The sequence below is a fragment of the Apostichopus japonicus genome, chromosome 14 (assembly GCF_037975245.1).
Source record: "Apostichopus japonicus isolate 1M-3 chromosome 14, ASM3797524v1, whole genome shotgun sequence".
NCBI classification, from domain to species: Eukaryota; Metazoa; Echinodermata; class Holothuroidea; order Aspidochirotida; family Stichopodidae; genus Apostichopus; species Apostichopus japonicus.
Window position 1 is genome coordinate 1,002,111 of NC_092574.1, and position 25,330 is coordinate 1,027,440.

At 40.2% G+C, this 25,330-nt stretch overlaps 2 protein-coding genes across 4 annotated transcripts in view; one reads left to right on the forward strand and one right to left on the reverse strand.

The window, feature by feature from the left end:
- Positions 1–24,833, reverse strand: part of LOC139980316 (uncharacterized) — a 40,480-nt gene extending 15,647 nt beyond the window's left edge. Inside the window, exon 1 of one of the 3 annotated variants that reach the window (XM_071991894.1) lies at positions 24,662–24,833. The gene's annotated coding sequence lies outside the window, so the exon portion shown is untranslated. Of the gene's footprint in view, positions 1–1,629; positions 1,655–24,661 lie in introns of those variants that run through there. The other 2 variants (XM_071991893.1, XM_071991895.1) reach the window with 2 other exon arrangements.
- Positions 9,869–18,490, forward strand: LOC139980056 (uncharacterized). Its single transcript, XM_071991425.1, has 6 exons — positions 9,869–9,916; positions 10,719–10,748; positions 11,832–11,975; positions 12,944–14,510; positions 16,479–17,026; positions 18,467–18,490. The coding sequence occupies exons 1-6, from the start codon at positions 9,869–9,871 to the stop codon at positions 18,488–18,490; spliced, it is 2,361 nt and encodes a 786-aa protein (XP_071847526.1).
- Positions 24,834–25,330: the final 497 nt, after the last annotated feature.

Below are 25,330 nucleotides of genomic sequence, written 5' to 3' on the forward strand. Positions count from 1 at the left end.
TGATGACGTCATGTTAGGAACACAAGTGCCAAGCCCAGGAATGTACCGGATGCGCGACGATCATACCGTTCCATATACACGCATATTTACACTGAGAGAACAACCACTGTATTACGCTACATCGTTAGAAATTTCAAATTTGTTTTACAACTGTTGTAAACTATCCGAGGGAACTGCCTGTCCGTTGTGTTGTTGGGGGCTGCATAAATATCATAACCCATGCAATTAGCCTTCATCCATGGCCGAAGGACGAAAAAAACACGGCGATTATGACCAAGTTAGTGCAAAACACCAGCGCCGATTTCACTGAGCCTAGCCAGCATACAGCTCCGTATGTAGCGAACACTTCAGAGAAGCATACTACGATCCCTCCTTTTTTCATAAAATAAAACAAATGGGCTTCAACGGGTCGACATAAACGAGTCGTTCTTCTGTCAGTATTCCACATTAAAAACTCCGAAGACCAGATTGGAGAACAGGAAACCTCCAATGTGGCAAGTGGCGATCCTTGTACATGAATGAATACATAGCCAACACACTGTACATATGGGTTGTAAGTCACCGTAACACAACGCATTGAACGCACAATATGGTTTAGGGAGTTCCGCGAATTCCAACAACACATGCACAAAATGGACTGGAATTTGTTTTTAATGCGTCGTTAATAAATTCTTACCACGTTGTATGTTCCTTGCGATAGTTCCGAACAGGTTTGTTCTTCGATATGTTGTGGAGCTTCAGTTTTGGCTCGTTTAACAGGCTCGAACTGATACGGTTCTAACACCTCAGGTCCACCCTCAATGTTCGGTTCAATATTGGCATGATCATCGCCTTCACTCTCTGCTTCGAATATGAGAAAGGGCACTCTTATTATAGCCCAATTTCACTGCCTGGTGAAGAACCACTATCACTTTGAACTTGGGTTGCCACATTTGGTTCTAAATCTGACTTCTGACATAACACAGGAAATTTCGATGTGATTTCGCGCCGACTTGTTATCGATTGTTTTGTGTATTTATTTACACTTGTCGTACTGTAAGTATGATATGTGATCGGAGGAATCAGCGAATGCCAAATCGTGTTCATAACATGACGTCATGAGATTAGGAAAATTTTCAGCCGAACGAACTTTTCAAGCCCTAATAAATTAAATCTCAATTTTAGAAGGGAAAAATGGCAGAATGGTTGATATATGTTCTTGAGAGCATGCTTTGATGGATCACAAAAAGACAGGACGTTGAAATTTTCGTGTCATGACCACTTTAATTACTCAACTCTCGGTTAAAACTGTTTAACATTTAAGATAAGGACTTCAAGATTGACCATGTACCCTCATCAGTATATAACATAACATTGTTAGTTAAACCAGCCATTCTATATATGTAACAACATTATGACTTTTTGTCTTTCAGCCTCTGAAGAACATTCTGCTAGGATCGAAACGTCATGCCAACTTACTTTTACACAACATTATAACTTGTGTAAAAGTAAGTTGGCCTGACTTTTTGATCCTAGCAGGATCTTCTTCAAAGGTTAAATGACAAGTAACAGTAACTACCAGAAGGGACAAAAACACGCACAGAATACAGACAGGTTAATGAGCATTAACAATTTAACATTATAACTTACAAGTTCTGTGAGTCTTTGACTAGTACTAGTAGGAGCCACCCTGTTTTTGCCTTGGCATGTCTTACAATTCACAGAGAAATTTTCTTCTAATCCTTTTATGATTTTGGCAGATAGAACTTTTGTCAAAGCCACTGAACTTCATCTTTCCATGATCATTGTGCTTACTATAGTATACACTACACTTAGGTTGTACCATGAATTTGCATACTTTGCATAATGTGACTGTTTAGGCTAGATTGGATGCATAGGCGCAAATATTTGGACTGATGTTACCAACAATTTTAACATTCTTCAAACCAGCAAACTTCCGACTGCTTAGAGGGGAGGGGGGGGGGTATTCAATCAATAGTTACTCATTTACTCAAGTAATATGACGAATTTACCCTATCGTTTGGCGTCCCTGTAGGCTGTGGTTGCCTCTAATCTAAGTTCAATAGACCGGGCTGAAGCTGGCCAACAGACCTCTGACAGATCGCTGAAAATGAACAGCGTCTACCTCGAATAGGGTATTGAATTCATGCAGGTTGCACAGAAAATGGAGCATTCCAAGGAAGCAAAGGAAGGTATCTCGAACAAACGTCGTCGCTAAAGTTCAACACTGTAGTCGCGGAGGTTGGCTGTATGGGTCAAAGGCTGACCGCAAATTATGTGAAATATGCGGAAAATGTTGTTAACAGCCAAAACGTTACCATGCGAAGTGAGATGCTTTTGAGAACGAAGGGACAGGGGAAATAGACAAAATTGGCGAAGTTTTTTAGTCTGTTAATTTTAAGGAATTAAAAGAAGGCGCAAACTGTACCTCATTCTTTACGCTCAATTTCTCAATTGACAAGTGAAGTTTGTATTGATGTTAGATATTCTTCGTCTGTTTGCTCGTAGGAGATTGGAAAATAAACTCCTGGGTTATTGACGTATCACTAAAAAAGTTAGATTAGTGTACGTCGACCTGAGAGGTTAAACTTCGGAAAATAACCCTAAACTAACCTGCTTTATTGATTTTTGGGAGATTTGGTGAGTCATCACATTACTTTTTTATGCTTGGATATTACTGATGGTCTGAAAAATGATGAGGATTGAATATGATTTCAGGTATTTTATAAAATCGCAATGCAAAAATATTACACTACAGAGCGAAAACAGGTTATTTGACAACCCCAATGTTTCGCTAAATATAACCCCGTGATACTTTTTGTGCAATCAAATGACCACCATCAATATATGCGGAGGACATTATTCTTTTTTTTTTCATGACATTTCATGACAATCGAAGTGGGTCTACTATCAGCAGCAGGCGTATTCCGGCAGCGCCCTCATCGGCTCAATGCAAAATACTACTTAAGTGCGAAAAAGGCAAAACTGACAACCCCAATAATTGCTCAATTTAACCCAGGGATAATTTTTGTGCCATCAAATGACCACCCTCAATATATGCAGGGAACACTATTCTTTCTTTTTCATGACATTTCATGACAATCGAAGTGGGTCTACTATCAGCAGCAGGCGGATTCCGGCAGCGCCCTCACCGGCTCAATGCAAAATACTACACTAAAGAGCGAAAACAGCAAAAATGACAACCCCCATTAATTGCTCAATTTAACCCCGTGATAATTTTTGTGCCAGCAAATGACCACCCTCAATATATGTAGGGGACACTATTCTTCCATGTTCACGACATTTCATGACAATCGAAGGGGGTCTACTATCAGCAGCAGGCGGATTCCGGCAGCGCCCTCACCGGCTCAATGCAAAATACTACACTAAAGAGCGAAAACAGCAAAAATGACAACCCCCATTAATTGCTCAATTTAACCCCGTGATAATTTTTGTGCCAGCAAATGACCATCATAAATGGATGTAGGGGACACTATTCTTTCATTTTCATGACTTTTCATGACAATCGAAGGGGGTCTACTATCAGCAGCAGGCGGATTCCGGCAGCGCCCTCATCGGCTACTTGCAAAAATACTACACTAAACAGCGAAAACAGCCATAATGGCAACCCTCATTTATTGCTCAATTTAGCCCCGTGATAATTTTTGTGCCATCAAATGACCATCATAAATGAATGTAGGGGACATTATTCTTTCGTTTTCATGACTTTTCATGACAATCGAAGGGGGTCTACTATCAGCAGCAGCGGATTCCGGCAGCGCCCTCATCGGCTACTTGCCAAAATACTACACTAAAGAGCGAAAACAGCAAAAATTACAACCCCCATTAATTGCTCAATTTAACCCCGTGATAATTTTTGTGCCAGCAAATGACCATCATAAATGAACGTAAAGGACATTGTTCTTCCATGTTCACGACATTTCATGACAATCTAAGGGGGTCTACTATCAGCAGCAGGCGGATTCCGGCAGCGCCCTCATCGGCTACTTGCAAAAATACTACACTAAAGAGCGAAAACAGCAAAAATGACAACCCCCATTAATTGCTCAATTTAACCCCGTGATAATTTTTGTGCCAGCAAATGACCATCATCAATGGATGTAGGGGACACTATTCTTTCATTTTCATGACTTTTCATGACAATCGAAGGGGGTCTACTATCAGCAGCAGGCGGATTCCGGCAGCGCCCTCATCGGCTCAATGCAAAATACTACACTAAAGAGCGAAAACAGCCAAAATGACAACCCCCATTAATTGCTCAATATAACCCCGTGATAATTTTTGTGCCATCAAATGACCACCCTCAATATATGTAGGGGACACTATTCTTCTATGTTCACGACATTTCATGACAATCGAAGGGGGTGTACTATCAGCAGCAGGCGGATTCCGGCAGCGCCCTCACCGGCTCAATGCAAAATACTACACTAAAGAGCGAAAACAGCAAAAATGACAACCCCCATTAATTGCTCAATTTAACCCCGTGATAATTTTTGTGCCAGCAAATGACCATCATAAATGGATGTAGGGGACACTACTCTTTCATTTTCATGACTTTTCATGACAATCGAAGGGGGTCTACTATCAGCAGCAGGCGGATTCCGGCAGCGCCCTCATCGGCTACTTGCAAAAATACTACACTAAAGAGCGAAAACAGCAAAAATGACAACCCCCATTAATTGCTCAATATAACCCCGTGATAATTTTTGTGCCATCAAATGACCACCCTCAATATATGTAGGGGACACTATTCTTCTATGTTCACGACATTTCATGACAATCGAAGGGGGTCTACTATCAGCAGCAGGCGGATTCCGGCAGCGCCCTCACCGGCTCAATGCAAAATACTACACTAAAGAGCGAAAACAGCAAAAATGACAACCCCTATTAATTGCTCAATTTAACCCCGTGATAATTTTTGTGCCATCAAATGACCACCCTCAATATATGTAGGGGACACTATTCTTCTATGTTCACGACATTTCATGACAATCGAAGGGGGTCTACTATCAGCAGCAGGCGGATTCCGGCAGCGCCCTCATCGGCTACTTGCAAAAATACTACACTAAAGAGCGAAAACAGCCATTATGGCAACCCTCATTAATTGCTCAATTTAGCCCCGTGATAATTTTTGTGCCAGCAAATGACCATCATAAATGGATGTAGGGGACACTATTCCATCATTTTCATGACTTTTCATGACAATCGAAGGGGGTCTACTATCAGCAGCAGGCGGATTCCGGCAGCGCCCTCATCGGCTACTTGCAAAAATACTACACTAAAGAGCGAAAACAGCCATTATGGCAACCCTCATTAATTGCTCAATTTAGCCCCGTGATAATTTTTGTGCCAGCAAATGACCATCATAAATGGATGTAGGGGACACTACTCTTTCATTTTCATGACTTTTCATGACAATCGAAGGGGGTCTACTATCAGCAGCAGGCGGATTCCGGCAGCGCCCTCATCGGCTACTTGCAAAAATACTACACTAAAGAGCGAAAACAGCAAAAATGACAACCCCCATTAATTGCTCAATATAACCCCGTGATAATTTTTGTGCCATCAAATGACCACCCTCAATATATGTAGGGGACACTATTCTTCTATGTTCACGACATTTCATGACAATCGAAGGGGGTCTACTATCAGCAGCAGGCGGATTCCGGCAGCGCCCTCATCGGCTACTTGCAAAAATACTACACTAAAGAGCGAAAACAGCAAAAATGACAACCCCCATTAATTGCTCAATATAACCCCGTGATAATTTTTGTGCCATCAAATGACCACCCTCAATATATGTAGGGGACACTATTCTTCTATGTTCACGACATTTCATGACAATCGAAGGGGGTCTACTATCAGCAGCAGGCGGATTCCGGCAGCGCCCTCACCGGCTCAATGCAAAATACTACACTAAAGAGCGAAAACAGCAAAAATGACAACCCCTATTAATTGCTCAATTTAACCCCGTGATAATTTTTGTGCCAGCAAATGACCATCATAAATGGATGTAGGGGACACTATTCCATCATTTTCATGACTTTTCATGACAATCGAAGGGGGTCTACTATCAGCAGCAGGCGGATTCCGGCAGCGCCCTCATCGGCTACTTGCAAAAATACTACACTAAAGAGCGAAAACAGCCATTATGGCAACCCTCATTAATTGCTCAATTTAGCCCCGTGATAATTTTTGTGCCAGCAAATGACCATCATAAATGGATGTAGGGGACACTATTCCATCATTTTCATGACTTTTCATGACAATCGAAGGGGGTCTACTATCAGCAGCAGGCGGATTCCGGCAGCGCCCTCATCGGCTACTTGCAAAAATACTACACTAAAGAGCGAAAACAGCCATTATGGCAACCCTCATTAATTGCTCAATTTAGCCCCGTGATAATTTTTGTGCCAGCAAATGACCATCATAAATGGATGTAGGGGACACTACTCTTTCATTTTCATGACTTTTCATGACAATCGAAGGGGGTCTACTATCAGCAGCAGGCGGATTCCGGCAGCGCCCTCATCGGCTACTTGCAAAAATACTACACTAAAGAGCGAAAACAGCAAAAATGACAACCCCCATTAATTGCTCAATATAACCCCGTGATAATTTTTGTGCCATCAAATGACCACCCTCAATATATGTAGGGGACACTATTCTTCTATGTTCACGACATTTCATGACAATCGAAGGGGGTCTACTATCAGCAGCAGGCGGATTCCGGCAGCGCCCTCATCGGCTACTTGCAAAAATACTACACTAAAGAGCGAAAACAGCAAAAATGACAACCCCCATTAATTGCTCAATATAACCCCGTGATAATTTTTGTGCCATCAAATGACCACCCTCAATATATGTAGGGGACACTATTCTTCTATGTTCACGACATTTCATGACAATCGAAGGGGGTCTACTATCAGCAGCAGGCGGATTCCGGCAGCGCCCTCACCGGCTCAATGCAAAATACTACACTAAAGAGCGAAAACAGCAAAAATGACAACCCCTATTAATTGCTCAATTTAACCCCGTGATAATTTTTGTGCCAGCAAATGACCATCATAAATGGATGTAGGGGACACTATTCCATCATTTTCATGACTTTTCATGACAATCGAAGGGGGTCTACTATCAGCAGCAGGCGGATTCCGGCAGCGCCCTCATCGGCTACTTGCAAAAATACTACACTAAAGAGCGAAAACAGCCATTATGGCAACCCTCATTAATTGCTCAATTTAGCCCCGTGATAATTTTTGTGCCAGCAAATGACCATCATAAATGGATGTAGGGGACACTATTCCATCATTTTCATGACTTTTCATGACAATCGAAGGGGGTCTACTATCAGCAGCAGGCGGATTCCGGCAGCGCCCTCATCGGCTACTTGCAAAAATACTACACTAAAGAGCGAAAACAGCCATTATGGCAACCCTCATTAATTGCTCAATTTAGCCCCGTGATAATTTTTGTGCCAGCAAATGACCATCATAAATGGATGTAGGGGACACTACTCTTTCATTTTCATGACTTTTCATGACAATCGAAGGGGGTCTACTATCAGCAGCAGGCGGATTCCGGCAGCGCCCTCATCGGCTACTTGCAAAAATACTACACTAAAGAGCGAAAACAGCAAAAATGACAACCCCCATTAATTGCTCAATATAACCCCGTGATAATTTTTGTGCCATCAAATGACCACCCTCAATATATGTAGGGGACACTATTCTTCTATGTTCACGACATTTCATGACAATCGAAGGGGGTCTACTATCAGCAGCAGGCGGATTCCGGCAGCGCCCTCACCGGCTCAATGCAAAATACTACACTAAAGAGCGAAAACAGCAAAAATGACAACCCCTATTAATTGCTCAATTTAACCCCGTGATAATTTTTGTGCCAGCAAATGACCATCATAAATGGATGTAGGGGACACTATTCCATCATTTTCATGACTTTTCATGACAATCGAAGGGGGTCTACTATCAGCAGCAGGCGGATTCCGGCAGCGCCCTCATCGGCTACTTGCAAAAATACTACACTAAAGAGCGAAAACAGCCATTATGGCAACCCTCATTAATTGCTCAATTTAGCCCCGTGATAATTTTTGTGCCATCAAATGACCATCATAAATGAATGTAGGGGACATTATTCTTTCGTTTTCATGACTTTTCATTGCAATCGAAGGGGGTCTACTATCAGCAGCAGCGGATTCCGGCAGCGCCCTCATCGGCTCAATGCAAAATACTACATTAAAGAGCGAAAACAGCAAAAATGACAACCCCCATTAATTGCTCAATTTAACCCCGTGATAATTTTTGTGCCAGCAAATGACCATCATAAATGAACGTAAAGGACATTGTTCTTCCATGTTCACGACATTTCATGACAATCTAAGGGGGTCTACTATCAGCAGCAGGCGGATTCCGGCAGCGCCCTCATCGGCTACTTGCAAAAATACTACACTAAAGAGCGAAAACAGCAAAAATGACAACCCCCATTAATTGCTCAATTTAACCCCGTGATAATTTTTGTGCCAGCAAATGACCATCATAAATGGATGTAGGGGACACTATTCTTTCATTTTCATGACTTTTCATGACAATCGAAGGGGGTCTACTATCAGCAGCAGGCGGATTCCGGCAGCGCCCTCATCGGCTCAATGCAAAATACTACACTAAAGAGCGAAAACAGCAAAAATGACAACCCCCATTAATTGCTCAATTTAACCCCGTGATACTTTTTGTGCCAGCAAATGACCATCATAAATGGATGTAGGGGACACTATTCTTTCATTTTCATGACTTTTCATGACAATCGAAGGGGGTCTACTATCAGCAGCAGGCGGATTCCGGCAGCGCCCTCATCGGCTCAATGCAAAATACTACACTAAAGAGCGAAAACAGCAAAAATGACAACCCCCATTAATTGCTCAATTTAACCCCGTGATAATTTTTGTGCCAGCAAATGACCACCCTCAATATATGTAGGGGACACTATTCTTCCATGTTCACGACATTTCATGACAATCGAAGGGGGTCTACTATCAGCAGCAGGCGCATTCCGGCAGCGCCCTCATCGGCTAGTTGCCAAAATACTACACTAAAGAGCGAAAACAGCCATAATGGCAACCCTCATTAATTGCTCAATTTAGACCCGTGATAATTTTTGTGCCAGCAAATGACCATCATAAATGAACGTAAAGGACATTGTTCTTTCGTTTTCATGACTTTTCATGACAATCGAAGGGGGTCTACTATCAGCAGCAGGCGGATTCCGGCAGCGCCCTCATCGGCTCAATGCAAAATACTACACTAAAGAGCGAAAACAGCAAAAATGACAACCCCCATTAATTGCTCAATTTAACCCCGTGATAATTTTTGTGCCATCAAATGACCATCATAAATGAATGTAGGGGACATTATTCTTTCATTTTCATGACTTTTCATGACAATCGAAGGGGGTCTACTATCAGCAGCAGGCGCATTCCGGCAGCGCCCTCACCGGCTCAATGCAAAAATACTACACTAAACAGCGAAAACAGCCATGATGGCAACCCTCATTAATTGCTCAATATAACCCAGTGATAATTTTTGTGCCAGCAAATGACCACCCTCAATATATGTAGGGGACATTATTCTTTCATTTTCATGCCTTTTCATGACAATCGAAGTGGGTCTGCTATCAGCAGCAGGCTGATTCCGGCAGTGCCCCCTATGGCTCAATGAACAGATAGTGCTACACTAAATACTTAAAATAGATGTGGTCAGTAATAGGGAAGCACTTTCCCCTAGCGGAGCAAGCCGTTTCTATTCGATATTTTAGTTGTTAATGAATAAATCCAATGTTAACGAAAGTGCGATACCAAACGCCAGATGACGAGGATGTAGAGGTATGATGGGATGACTTATCAAGCAACAGGAAGAAAAAATAACCTCCTACATATCCGTAAGTAATCAGAGCAAATCGTGGCTTTCATTTTATGTTATTTCCATCTTCTTACTTTATCATGTCTATATCATTACGTGAAAAATCCCATACGGAATGCGCAGAGAAATGCATTTAATAAACCTGATATCACTTGGTAGCTAGTTTTTGCCTTTAATTGGTCTTAGTAAGGAATGTTTAAAGTTAACTGGTTTCATAGGAGATACATGCTTTTCGTAGATTGGGAGCGCCCAATCGCAAAAGTTGTACAAATTATAATTCATCTGAAATGTCGTTGTTCTATATATATAGGCCCTATTTTACTTTAAATGAACGAATATAGTTACTGCTGCTATATCTACACACACACACACACCCACACATACATGTATATGTATATATTTATATATACACACACATATATATATATATATATATATATATATATATATATATATATATATATATTGAGATATTAGCTACATGTCTATAGGCCAACCTGAAAGGAGAAAGTACTTTAAAATCATTGCCCAGTTTTAAATGTGTTAATTGTGTGTAAAATGGACAGGTTTTTATATTTATAATTCTGTGGAACTCTTTAGTTGACAAATATAACGTCAATTTGGCCTATTAAAGATATCCTACAATGATACAGAGTGAAGAAGGCTTATAACAAACACAATTAATGGTTCTGAAGTTTTGTATTGCACTAACTTGACCATACGCTGTGTATGTGTTTGTAACTCTCTTACCATATTCCCTTTTAGGGGTTAGAAGTTCATGCCGCATATCTTTGCGTAAGTTGATTTATCTGCTGAATAGGATCATTAACATACTTGTTGTAATCAGTCATTCAGTTTTTCCTTCATAGTACATAGTTTAGATTAGTTATAGTTTCTGCCAATATTTGTATTCCCTTGTGAATTAATTATTGAAAGTGGTTATACCTTGTTGTATTGACTGATGTTAAAATCTTGGTTTTGTATAATTGGTATTCCTTTAAGGCTATGATTGGTTTCTATACAGTATTACTCACTGTTGAGATGAAATGGGGTGTATAGGCGGTTTTACACTATCTAACGCAACGTAGTCGCCAAGAACCTGAAGTATTTTGTAATGCTAGAATATGATAGAAATTTTGTAATGCTAGAATATGACAGCCATATGGACCTAATATTGTTGTCCCGTATAGTGAAGTTAACGTGATATATATTGATCTTTTCTTAAAGTGGCACATATACCATATCTGCTTACTGATGTCTCTGCGACAGCTTGTTATTTTGAATCTTGCCAGTAAAATAAAAGTCATTAGCAAATTGTTCATGAAAACGAAATTCCTGGACCTTAGCTGCTTTAACTTCTGGCTCACTATATTTATAGGCATAACATTTGACACAGGCATTATACCTCAAAACAAGTAGCCCATGTTCTAATGTGCATATAGTGTCCAGCCTAATGTTAAATTTTCCGTTAAAATACACCACCAACTGAACAACATCTCCAAATGCACTATTTGTCATGTACTGCGTACAAATTTCAAGAACAAGGAGAGGCAAAGTATAGTAAAAAAATGACTTAAAGGCATATACCTCGTGCATTCGAAAAAAAAAAAGGTTGATCCTTAACTCCAAGAAATGGTGAGCGACATTACCATTTGATTGGCTTATTTCAATAGTCACTCCTTTGCAAAGAGTGAATATCAACTACTTTGAAATGCGAATATATATATATATATATATATATATATATATATATATATATATATATATATATATATATATATATATATATATATATATATATATATATATATGTATATATGTATATGTAATATGTGTGGTTGTTTATGTATCGACCTATACTCAACTTTCTCATACCAGGTAACGACGGAAATGGGAGAACGCACTGGTGGAAAGGAAGATTGCTTGGAGGTTCAACGGAACCACGCAATTACGACAAGTGGGTTTAATACAACGCCAATTCGCTTCAAACGGCCAACTCAGAATCATGGCGACGAACGTCCGGTGAGCATTTTTTTATCAATTGAATGCTAGTGGTTTCCCAACGAGGTTCTTTTACCAAACTTTGATTATCAACGCGTGGCTAGAGTCAGTTCACTACCATAAAGATAACGCTTCGTTTTGAATGAAATTTTTAGACCTTTCATTGGCTTTTGCAATTGGAATTACATTTGGATCAGTGTTTTGGGTGCGGGAGGTGAGTTGTAGTGAAGAAGGGCGCGTCGGTTAGGCTAACGTGGTTGTCGCGTGGTTCCCCCTCTCTTCCCTCTGCTGTACTGGCTATTTGATCGCCTGAATTCTGAGCTGTGATTGTGCGCCGCCACGATCATGCGTTGCTAGTCGGTGCGCGGCGCAAGGTCATATATAGCGGCGCGAGTCAATGTGAGCCGCTAAGTTTATATCGGCGCTGGTTATAGAGTGCCCCGTCAAGGTCACGGCGCAAATTTATAGCGGCGCGAGCCATGCTCTCCACCAAGGTCCCGGGTGCACATTCAGTGTTTGTAACATATTTCACGTTGTACGTACTAGTACATAAACAGATGCAAACACAGAGAACCGGTTCTGGTATTAAGTGTTTCAGCTTCAATCCATACCCTAACCCTGCATGTTTTCGGCCCAGAGGAATATGCTCTATCCCTTCTTTATCTTTCTCCGAAAGTAAAGGTGAATTCACTGCATGTATCAGCATAACATCCGAGGACGAAGGCAGCGTTACAATTAGAAGCTGCTTTCAAATCCCACTGAAATATTCTTTTTATTACGTCTATTACGCCCTGAAGCCTGAAGGGGAGAAGAAATGACCGTATACTATCGGCCTGAAAGCAGTATTTACCTGATTTTCAGTTATCATTTATTACAATGTGTGCAAAATTTGTTTCATTTAAGTGAAGCTGCTGTGTAGTCATGCGAATGTGGTACGAAACAAGAACCGAAATGATAAATAACCTGCGATACAATTTATCCTTTTATAGAAAGAGACACACGAACATTTCCTGGAACGATCACCGACAAGGGATTTCTCTCAGCTAAAGGGCGGTGCTCACAAGCGAGGACGACCTGCGTGTACCGAGTATGCCAAGATCTCTGCCGCAATTTCGTCAGTGAGAAAAAAGGTGACGGTTACCTCATCACCATCAAAAGCTTTCTGGGAGAGTGTCGTTATGGAGCTGGGCTGGTCGACAAAAAATCTCAAGAGGTCAGTGAAGGTCCTCCGGAGCATATGGTGTAATAACAGAGGAAACATACGATTACTGGTAGAATCGGGAGAAGGAGCAACAAGAACGAAACCAAGGGAAAAGAGGAAACGTAAGCCAGTAAGATTTTCAAGTAATTGGGTCGACATTAATATGAAAAGAAAGTATTGCACTTGTCAAACGTATTATGATAACAAACGACAGTACATCCATTGCAAGCAATGTGATGAATGGTACCATTACAGCTGTATGCGTATTCCTTCAACGGTAAAGTCTGGTTTTAATGTTACATTTTATTGCGGTATTGGTAAGTGTAACAACGGAAAGTATGTATTTCAGCTGCACCATGATAAAGATGGCGTTAAGTTGAAAGAAAACTTGAACTCGAGTGAAATAGTACATCCGCAACCTACTACCGCCAAATCCAGCCATGAATGTAATGATACAAATACCGATTCATGTAAGAATGAAAGTACACAAGTTGCCAGCCGTGTATCAAATAAGACGTTAAGTGTGTTGTCTGGATCACAAGAAAATAATGATGACTACGTTATTAAGCAGTTTCCCAAGAAGGGAACATTTTCAATCAATGCAGACACTTATAATACAGTATTAAGTAAAAGACGCGGTAGGTGTCTTCCCACAGGGGAATGGCAAAAGTATTTCGTAGATGGTATGTCTAAAATAAACCCTTATTGTGTAATCATGTTTAAGTACCATTATCTTATAGACAATAACACTAGTGAAACGATATTCCGGGCCAAGGGGTATTGCAAATTTGCAGATTGTTCCGTAAGCGTACTCATTTCCATGGATAGAAACTATTCATGCACGGTGAACTTCAATGGAAACATGAAGCACAGCATGTACGACATCCATGCTCGGCCAATCAGGGGCTTAGATAGGAGATTAGCGGGAAAGACCCTCTCCATGGGTGTGAAGCCAATGAAAGTTCTTTTACGGAATCTGTCTTCTAAATCTTCAGAAGTTATAGCATCGGGTAACAGAAACGACTGTGGCAGGACGCTGTCTGTCATGCAGAAAATTTCAAGTGAGAGTAGGTCTAAGGAACGTGATGATGAAGACGAAATCAAAAGTCTTCTAAAAAAGCAGCAGAAGTACTGTTTAAAATATAACCATCGTGGTAGGGTTCCCGGCTTCATCCAACAAATATCTGTTAGTCCGATGTATATAATATGTTTCACGGAAGGAGGACTAAGGGTATGGCACGATATGTGTAGAACAGACGTAGTATTCTGGGATGCGACCGGTGGGGTGTTGGACAGAGGCCATGGTAAAAAGCAAATTTTGTATTATGAGTTGTCTGTTAGAAATTTAACAAAGGGTAAGTCAACCTTGCCGGTGTCCATACTATTATCCGAAGATCAAAGTCTACCTGTCATTATGAATTGGTTAAACGTTTTTAGACATAAAGAAAAGCTTTTATTTGGGCATGGTAGCATATCAACCCCTGTACAAATCAACAGTGATAGGGCATGGGTATTCTTATTGGCTGCCATGCATGTTTTCAACAACGAAACTTACAAACAGTTCCTAAACCGTGCATGGAGTATTTTGAATGGCAAATTAACACACGAAGACTGTAACAAAACCTTACCGCATGCATGTATTGGTCACTTTATGAAAAATTGCAAAGATTTAACCAAAAAACATTACAAAAAACACTACCGTTTTGGAATGTTTTGCTTGAGCTTACTGGTTAATGCGTGCTCCCTGGAAGCATTCGCATGTATTGTTTATGATATTTCTGTTGTTCTTTCGTCCCAATGCGCGTCACCCCTAGTATCGTCTTGCTTAAAGAGATTACACCAAAGAATAACAGCTTTATCCATAGAAGGTAATGGACAGAAAGACGAACTATCTCCCCTCTTTGTAGGTAACACCGACTTTGCCTCTGACAATAACAGCACTAATTTGTCAGAAGATGCATTCCTTTCCCGTATGAATTCCCCTTTCACTGAACATTTTAGTAAAGTTATAGAGAAAGGTCGCCTCGATTGCAGAAACAGTCACTACACCGGAGTACCTACTGGAGACGACCATAACTCCTACTTTTGTGTAACTTTCTTGAAAGAGATACAGAGAATCCTGCTTCCATCTGCACCACTTTGGTCAGATATGCTACCAAGTTCTCTTCATAAATGGCAGGTTGCAAATGGACAACCAAGCAGCATTTCGTTTCCACGGTCTATAGCTCATTCGGAGCAACGTATGGGGGTTTTAAAGCAAATACAGTTAGGGAAACGAAAATTTCATCGCATAGACGAACTTGTCGAGGAATTAACAAAAGACTCTCGTGGATTAGAAATTATTTTTTCAGATGCAGTAAAACACTTCTATAAGTCAGCTGATAAACGCAACACCAACTTAATACGTGAAAAATGGTCGCGAAAAAGATCACATTCACAGGGTTCAGTATATCAAAAATCACCCCATAAGAACGTTCATGAAGAACGAAATGTGCTTTCTAATGTTAACATTAATGAATATACAGGTGGAGACATGGCAAGCGAATGTCACAACATATATGACAACGTTGTTCCTATGTTCACCCCGCTTCAAAATCTAGAAAATAACTGCTGGTTCAGTTCAGTTTTGCAGTCATTTATTCGTATTGGCAGCATAGACAGATGTTTCCGGGAAAGTACCTTATCCGTGAGTGACTCGCGACTTAACACTTTGCTAGATATATCGAGAAGCTTATTTCACGGCAGGGTTGTAAGTGATAGCGAAATGATCCATACTCTTAAAGTTATGTGCGCATTGTGCGATTTTGAAAGAGGTACGCAGTGTGATGCCAGCGAATTTTTCCTTAAGGGACCAATACAACTACTCTCGCATTTGCGTATGACAGACAAAATCCTTTTTACGATGGAAACGAATTCAAAGTGTAGGTCGTGCAGTAGTGTAAAGATCAAAAAGGAAACAGGTTGTATGTTTCAGGTAGCCATATCTAACACAAGATTCGACACCACAATGAGTGACTTGATTTGTTGCAATTTTAACGCTGATTCTGCTTTTATCAATTGTGATATCTGTAAAAAAAATAAAACTTTTGATATCAGTAGGTCTTTAACCGTAATACCTCCAGTGCTCATAGTCAACTTGCTACGTTATAACTACGATAGCAAAAGTAAACAAATATTAAAGGACAGTAGCTTTGTAGAGATTGAAGAGTATTTAGTTATCCCTACTAAGATATGCACCGTGTATGCTTTGTCTACTGTGGTTCAACACATTGGTGAGAGTACTGGTACTGGACATTACCAAACATTGTTTAAAACTTCGACAGGATGGGCAGTGGCAGACGACAATACAAGCCTGGGGTCGACATTGCATACAGTAACAGCTAATAACGCATACATATGTGTATACGAAAAGGTTGACAATGTTGACACACAAAATTCACCGACGACTCCAACATTGTCTAACTCAAGTTTCGTCACACAAACGCGCAAAACCCAGACCAAGGACGACATGTACCACGAGAAAGTATGCAACCCTACTAGCACATCTGACCATACCACTGGACATTCACAGATAACTAAAGAAGGTAAACATGACAATCGCTCACCTGTTATTGAGCAGGATCGATCAACGGAAAACATTGAGAAAAATATAGAATGTGCCGATGATATTATCGATTTGACGACGGAGGACGAGGTAGCCGAAGACCTATTTGACCCACAACGACGACCCGTGACCAGGGGATTTGGCATTAACGTTATGGTGAACGACTTGAAGTTGCTGATGGAGCCGGACGGGTGGTTAAACGACAATATCATTAACTTTTATCTTAATCTTTTATCAGAGGCAGCTCAGAAATCTTTAAACACAAAGGTATTCCCCTTCTCAACATTCTTTTTTTCTAGCCTGTTGAACGATGGGTACGACAAAGCTTATAGGTGGTGTAGCAATTCCGATATATTTCAGCAAGATTTCTTATTAATTCCCATAAATTCTGTTTCTCATTGGACTTTAGTGGTGGTGGATAACATTCAGCGCGAGGTTGTCTACTACGATTCTCTTAATAATACGAACAACAAAACACACCTCGACCATATCAAACAATTTTTATTGATCGCAAATACTGAGAGATCTCTTAATCTAGATGAATGGTGTTTTCGAATGAAAACTGACGCAGCCAAACAAGGAAACATGAGTGACTGCGGCGTATTTACTTGCCTCTTTTCCGAAAGCGCAACGGGTTTGAATAAAGACGTCAAATGGAATGATATACCTTACGAGAGACGACGCATAGCGACAACAATACTTTCCCGCAGTTAGGAGCTTCCATGATCAATACATAAGAGGTCAAAATATAAACTAAGCATCTGCGCTATGTATACGGGAGCAACCCCTTGTAGTGTGTTGTATTTGTGGCCAGCGTTTGTAACCGAAAGAAAAACATCCGAATTGATTATCCCAAATGTAACTAAAACAAAACAATAATATCCCTTACATTCGATTATGACGGTAATTTAATGGCAAAATTGTTTAACCTTATTTGGTCTATATAGTACCTTGTTTACTCTGATGTCAACTTTGCAACAAGCATCGTACATGTAAACACGCTGAATTAATCATTTAAGTCCTGTGTATTTCTACTGTAAAATTAACTTTATTCTTAAAATCGAAAATTACACTAAGAGAAACCGTATTAAAAGCTACAATGAGGTCTGCAAATATCAGCTGTCTTACAGGCAGGACTTCAGTTAAGACCGGTTTACTGGTCTAACCTGCAGGGTGGGTAGGAAAACATGTTTAAGAAGGTTTTCGTCATGGTAGTATAATGTTTATGGTAATTTGCTTTTCTCTTTTCACAAAGTATCTATCTTAACTATCTTCAAAGACTATAGTTCTTTGCGAAGAATAATAATGACGCAAAAAAGAAGATCGTAGAATTTATGGAGGTGGTTTACATTCTGCATTTATTTCATTTTTGGACTGCTTTGGGCCCTCCATCCTCATTCATCTTTCTGCACGGTTATTACATGGTATAATATCACAAAAAATACGACCAAAATGTTTGCTGTTTCTTAAATGTTATGCATTATTTGACATCGGAATTTTACAACACCCCGTGTCAGGGTTAGATTTAGTAAACTTAAAAAAAAACAGACACCCAAGTGTTTACACGTGCCATTTACGTGTGTGTCTAGATAATACAGAAAAACAAACGCTTTGATTAACAAATTTTATGTAAAACGAATATTTCCCATCATGCAATGCACTGCCGTGAAATGAATATGTTGAATATTTGTTATCTTCCTCATCCAGCATGCTCTCGAGATGTGGTTTTAATAAGTATACCTGGATAGTTTGTGCCTGATTTTATGATGTGAGTATCATCACAAGGTGTGCTACTTTAAATAATGCAGAAAAAACAGCACCTAGAAGTTGAAACGAGTTTTATTTTGTGTAATGTACATAAATCCAGAAACGTGCATGGCGTATGTGGCAGGAACTAATTAAAGTAGTTGTACATAAATGCAACTGTAGCAAGCTTATTATTTCGTCGACTGTATCTTTCTTGAGTGTATTTGAGTATGTCTTTTTCATTTCATTTTCTGTCTATTACAAAATTACTACAGAATCTCTTTCTTTTGGGAGGTTTTGAAAATTCACCTTGATGGCTGTATTGTGCAACCCACCCCCCCCCCACATCGTTTTAAATTTACAGAAGAAAAATGACAAATGTAATCAACTACGTCACTCATGCACTTCTAGACACCTACTTTAAAATGGAATGGGCTCAACATCCCCCACCTCCGAAAGCATGTTTGAAAACTAATTTTCACAGTGTTGTCTTCTTTTCCCCGACGGCTGCCAATAGGATGGTGTATGCAGATTATGTAGAAGACCGGAGTAGTTCATTATGAAAGTTTTCACAACACTTTCACCGCATACATTTTGTATTAATGGTGTCATGAATTAATTTGTGCCAAGGCATCTCTAAAGAAAGTATGTTAAATTAGAAGTTACTCTACTTTAATATAAAGTGCACTTAATAACAAAGTATTCTGAGTCTTAACTTACTTTAAAATACACTCATCAGATACGGAAAAACATTTTACATATCCTGCGTAAATTTCTAATGATTTCATTAAATAGGAAATTGCTGTATGAAATAGCGCCCTCACTTGGAGGAAAAGTTTTAAAATATAAATTCGTAGATCAATAAACGACAAAGACGATTGGGGCAATTTTTACATCCACAGCTCTAGTTTTCAGGCAACTTCAAAGTTAAAGTGAACGGTTCCAATTAACCAATTTCGGTTAAACGCTGATAACTCCACATCGGTTCGTGATAGTAATTTGTTAACCCGTTTCGAATAACTTATCTTTGAAACAACATAGTTAAGTCTCACAGCAATTATGGGGACTGTCATTGTTAATGTTTTTGTTCTTTAGTGTAGTATTTTTGCAACTAGCCGATGATGGCGCTGCCGGAATGCGCCTGCTGCTGATAGTAGACCCCCTTCGATTGTCATGAAATGTCATGAAAACGAAAGAATAATGTCCTTTACGTTCATTTATGATGGTCATTTGCTGGCACAAAAATTATCACGGGGTTAAATTGAGCAATTAATTGGGGTTGTCATTTTGGCTGTTTTCGCTCTTTAGTGTAGTATTTTTGCAACTAGCCGATGAGGGCGCTGCCGGAATGCGCCTGCTGCTGATAGTAGACCCCCTTCGATTGTCATGAAATGTCATGAAAACGAAAGAACAATGTCCTTTACGTTCATTTATGATGGTCATTTGATGGCACAAAAATTATCACGGGGTTAAATTGAGCAATTAATTGGGGTTGTCATTTTGGCTGTTTGCGCTGTTTAGTGTATAATTTTTGCAAGTAGGCGATGAGGGCGCTGCCGGAATGCGCCTGCTGCTGATAGTAGACCCACTTCGATTGTCATGAAAAGTCATGAAAACGAAAGAATAATGTCCCCTACATTCATTTATGATGGTCATTTGATGGCACAAAAATTATCACGGGGTTAAATTGAGCAATTAATTGGGGTTGTCATTTTGGCTGTTTTCGCTGTTTAGTGTATAATTTTTGCAAGTAGGCGATGAGGGCGCTGCCGGAATGCGCCTGCTGCTGATAGTAGACCCCCTTCGATTGTCATGAAAAGTCATGAAAACGAAAGAATAATGTCCCCTACATTCATTTATGATGGTCATTTGCTGGCACAAAAATTATCACGGGGTTAAATTGAGCAATTAATTGGGGTTGTCATTTTGGCTGTTTTCGCTGTTTAGTGTATAATTTTTGCAACTAGCCGATGATGGCGCTGCCGGAATGCGCCTGCTGCTGATAGTAGACCAACTTCGATTGTCATGAAAAGTCATGAAAACGAAAGAATAATGTCCTTTACGTTCATTTATGATGGTCATTTGCTGGCACAAAAATTATCACGGGGTTAAATTGAGCAATTAATGGGGGTTGTCATTTTGGCTGTTTTCGCTCTTTAGTGTAGTATTTTTGCAAGTAGGCGATGATGGCGCTGCCGGAATCCGCCTGCTGCTGATAGTAGACCCCCTTCGATTGTAATGAAAAGTCATGAAAACGAAAGAATAATGTCCTTTACGTTCATTTATGATTGTCATTTGATGGCACAAAAATTATCACGGGGTTAAATTGAGCAATTAATTGGGGTTGTCACTTTGGCTGTTTTCGCTGTTTAGCGTAGTATTTTTGCAAGTAAGCGATGAGGGCGCTGCCGGAATCCGCCTGCTGCTGATAGAAGACCCACTTCGATTGTCATGAAAAGTCATGAAAACGAAAGAATAATGTCCCCTACATTCATTTATGATGGTCATTTGCTGGCACAAAAATTATCACGGGGTTAAATTGAGCAATTAACGGGGGTTGTCATTTTGGCTGTTTTCGCTCTTTAGTGTAGTATTTTTGCAAGTAGGCGATGAGGGCGCTGCCGGAATCCGCCTGCTGCTGATAGAAGACCCACTTCGATTGTCATGAAAAGTCATGAAAACGAAAGAATAATGTCCCCTACATTCATTTATGATGGTCATTTGCTGGCACAAAAATTATCACGGGGTTAAATTGAGCAATTAATTGGGGTTGTCATTTTGGCTGTTTTCGCTGTTTAGTGTATAATTTTTGCAACTAGCCGATGAGGGCGCTGCCGGAATGCGCCTGCTGCTGATAGTAGACCCCCTTCGATTGTCATGAAAAGTCATGAAAACGAAACAATAATGTCCTTTACGTTCATTTATGATGGTCATTTGCTGGCACAAAAATTATCACGGGGTTAAATTGAGCAATTAATGGGGGTTGTCATTTTGGCTGTTTTCGCTCTTTAGTGTAGTATTTTTGCAAGTAGGCGATGAGGGCGCTGCCGGAATCCGCCTGCTGCTGATAGAAGACCCACTTCGATTGTCATGAAAAGTCATGAAAACGAAAGAATAATGTCCCCTACATTCATTTATGATGGTCATTTGCTGGCACAAAAATTATCACGGGGTTAAATTGAGCAATTAACGGGGGTTGTAATTTTGGCTGTTTTCGCTCTTTAGTGTAGTATTTTTGCAAGTAAGCGATGAGGGCGCTGCCGGAATGCGCCTGCTGCTGATAGTAGACCAACTTCGATTGTCATGAAATGTCATGAAAACGAAAGAATAATGTCCCCTACATTCATTTATGATGGTCATTTGCTGGCACAAAAATTATCACGGGGTTAAATTGAGCAATTAATGGGGGTTGTCATTTTGGCTTTTTTTCGTTCTTTAGTGTAGTATTTTTGCAAGTAAGCGATGAGGGCGCTGCCGGAATGCGCCTGCTGCTGATAGTAGACCCCCTTCGATTGTCATGAAAAGTCATGAAAACGAAAGAACAATGTCCTTTACGTTCATTTATGATTGTCATTTGATGGCACAAAAATTATCACGGGGTTAAATTGAGCAATTAATTGGGGTTGTCATTTTGGCTGTTTTCGCTGTTTAGTGTATAATTTTTGCAAGTAGGCGATGAGGGCGCTGCCGGAATGCGCCTGCTGCTGATAGTAGACCCCCTTCGATTGTCATGGAAAGTCATGAAAACGAAAGAATAATGTCCCCTACATTCATTTATGATGGTCATTTGCTGGCACAAAAATTATCACGGGGTTAAATTGAGCAATTAATGGGGGTTGTCATTTTGGCTGTTTTCGCTCTTTAGTGTAGTATTTTTGCAAGTAGGCGATGAGGGCGCTGCCGGAATGCGCCTGCTGCTGATAGTAGACCCCCTTCGATTGTCATGAAATGTCATGAAAACGAAAGAATAATGTCCTTTACGTTCATTTATGATGGTCATTTGTTGGCACAAAAATTATCACGGGGTTAAATTGAGCAATTAATGGGGGTTGTCATTTTTGCTGTTTTCGCTCTTTAGTGTAGTATTTTTGCAAGTAGGCGATGAGGGCGCTGCCGGAATGCGCCTGCTGCTGATAGTAGACCAACTTCGATTGTCATGAAATGTCATGAAAACGAAAGAATAATGTCCCCTACATTCATTTATGATGGTCATTTGCTGGCACAAAAATTATCACGGGGTTAAATTGAGCAATTAACGGGGGTTGTCATTTTGGCTTTTTTTCCCTCTTTAGTGTAGTATTTTTGCAAGTAAGCGATGAGGGCGCTGCCGGAATGCGCCTGCTGCTGATAGTAGACCCACTTCGATTGTCATGAAAAGTCATGAAAACGAAAGAATAATGTCCTTTACGTTCATTTATGATTGTCATTTGATGGCACAAAAATTATCACGGGGTTTAATTGAGCAATTAATTGGGGTTGTCATTTTGGCTGTTTTCGCTGTTTAGTGTATAATTTTTGCAACTAGCCGATGAGGGCGCTGCCGGAATGCGCCTGCTGCTGATAGTAGACCCCCTTCGATTGTCATGAAAAGTCATGAAAACGAGAGAATAATGTCCCCTACATTCATTTATGATGGTCATTTGCTGGCACAAAAATTATCACGGGGTTAAATTGAGCAATTAACGGGGGTTGTCATTTTGGCTGTTTTCGCTCTTTAGTGTAGTATTTTTGCAAGTAGGCGATGATGGCGCTGCCGTAATCCGCCTGCTGCTGATAGTAGACCCCCTTCGATTGTCATGAAATGTCATGAAAACGAGAGAATAATGTCCCTTAAATGCATTGAGAATGATCATTTGATGGCACAAAAATTATCACGGGGTTAAATTGACCGATTAATGGGGGTTGTCATTTTGGCTGTTTTCGCTGTTTAGTGTAGTATTTTTGCAACTAGCCGATGATGGCGCTGCCGGAATGCGCCTGCTGCTGATAGTAGACCCCCTTCGATTGTCATGAAATGTCATGAAAACGAAAGAATAATGTCCTTTACGTTCATTTATGATGGTCATTTGCTGGCACAAAAATTATCACGGGGTTAAATTGAGCAATTAATGGGGGTTGTCATTTTGGCTTTTTTTCGCTCTTTAGTGTAGTATTTTTGCAAGTAAGCGATGAGGGCGCTGCCGGAATCCGCCTGCTGCTGATAGTAGACCCCCTTCGATTGTCATGAAAAGTCATGAAAACGAAAGAATAATGTCCTTTACGTTCATTTATGATGGTCATTTGTTGGCACAAAATTATCACGGGGTTAAATTGAGCAATTAATTGGGGTTGTCATTTTGGCTGTTTTCGCTGTTTAGTGTAGTACTTTGCATGGATCCGATGAGGGCGCTGCCGGAATCCGCCTGCTGCTGATAGTAGACCCCCTTCGATTGTCATGAAATGTCATGAAAACGAGAGAATAATGTCCCTGAAATGCATTGAGAATGGTCATTTGATGGCACAAAAATTATCACGGGGTTAAATTGAGCAATTAACGGGGGTTGTCATTTGTGCTGTTTTTGCTCTTTAGTGTAGTATTTGTTAATTGAAGATGAGGGCGCTGCCGGAATCTTCCTGATGCTGATAGTAGACCCACTTCGATATTCATGAAGAGTCATGGACACGAAAGTATAATATCCCTTACAGTCATTTAAGATTGTTATTTGATGGCACAAAAATTATGAAATTGAGCAATATTAAGTTGTTGTTGTCATTTTTGCTATTGTTAAATATAGTCCTACTTTTGCATTGAGCGGATCGGAACTTTTGCCTGCCGCTGGTAGTAGACCCACTTCGATTGTCATGAAATGTCAACAACTGTGTATTGAGAATTGTAATTTAAATTGTTTGGACAATAAACGCACTTGCATAAATAGAAAACACGTTAACGTGGACTCTTCCAAGTGTTACTGTATGCTATCCTATATTACCCACTTTGCCTTCATCATTCACATGGTTTGTCACGTTACTGCCAGGTGACCGCATTATACCTACTTTAGAGTATAATTTGCTGTTTGCTAGCTCTGTCGGCCAGGTTCAGTCCGGTGTTCAATAGGCCCTACCGGTTGTAGTAGTACCTACTTGAATCAAACTAAGCCCAAGTTGAACATAACTCACACAAAATTGTCAAGTGTAAAATTAGCAGAGACTTACGAGTCAGCTACTAAACTTCGCAGGTGATTCTGTTTCTTAATCAAACAACCTGAAATTAAAGATTCCGATAACTGCTGAGTTGACCCATTCCCATCAAAACCGCACATCCATGTGTCCAGCATGCATTACGTAATAGCAAAGATTGCACACAGGGGAAGAATAGACACTTATGGCAAGCCATGTGGGACAAACACCGCATAATATATCCGCGTATTAATTCGAATATATACGCGCTATGCCATGTGGGACAAACACCGCATAATATATCCGCGTATTAATTCGAATATATACGCGCTATGCCATGTGGGACAAACACCGCATAATATATCCGTGTATTAACATTACATGCCAATTACATTCATTACATCACATGCCAATAACATACAATAATTTTTCGTGTTATTACCCTTCCATATCGGTGAAGTCGTTACAACAATAATGATAATAAAAATGTAAGTTTAACCATTGAAAAAACACATTGCAAATTATTCTTCTTTCAGTATGTGCCCGAAAATTCTCAGCATATTGCCCGAATTTTCACCAAAACAATTGAAAAACACACTTCAAGTTATTCTTCTTTCAGTAGGTGCCCGAAAAATTCTCAGCATTTCGCCGAATTTTCACCAAAAAAAA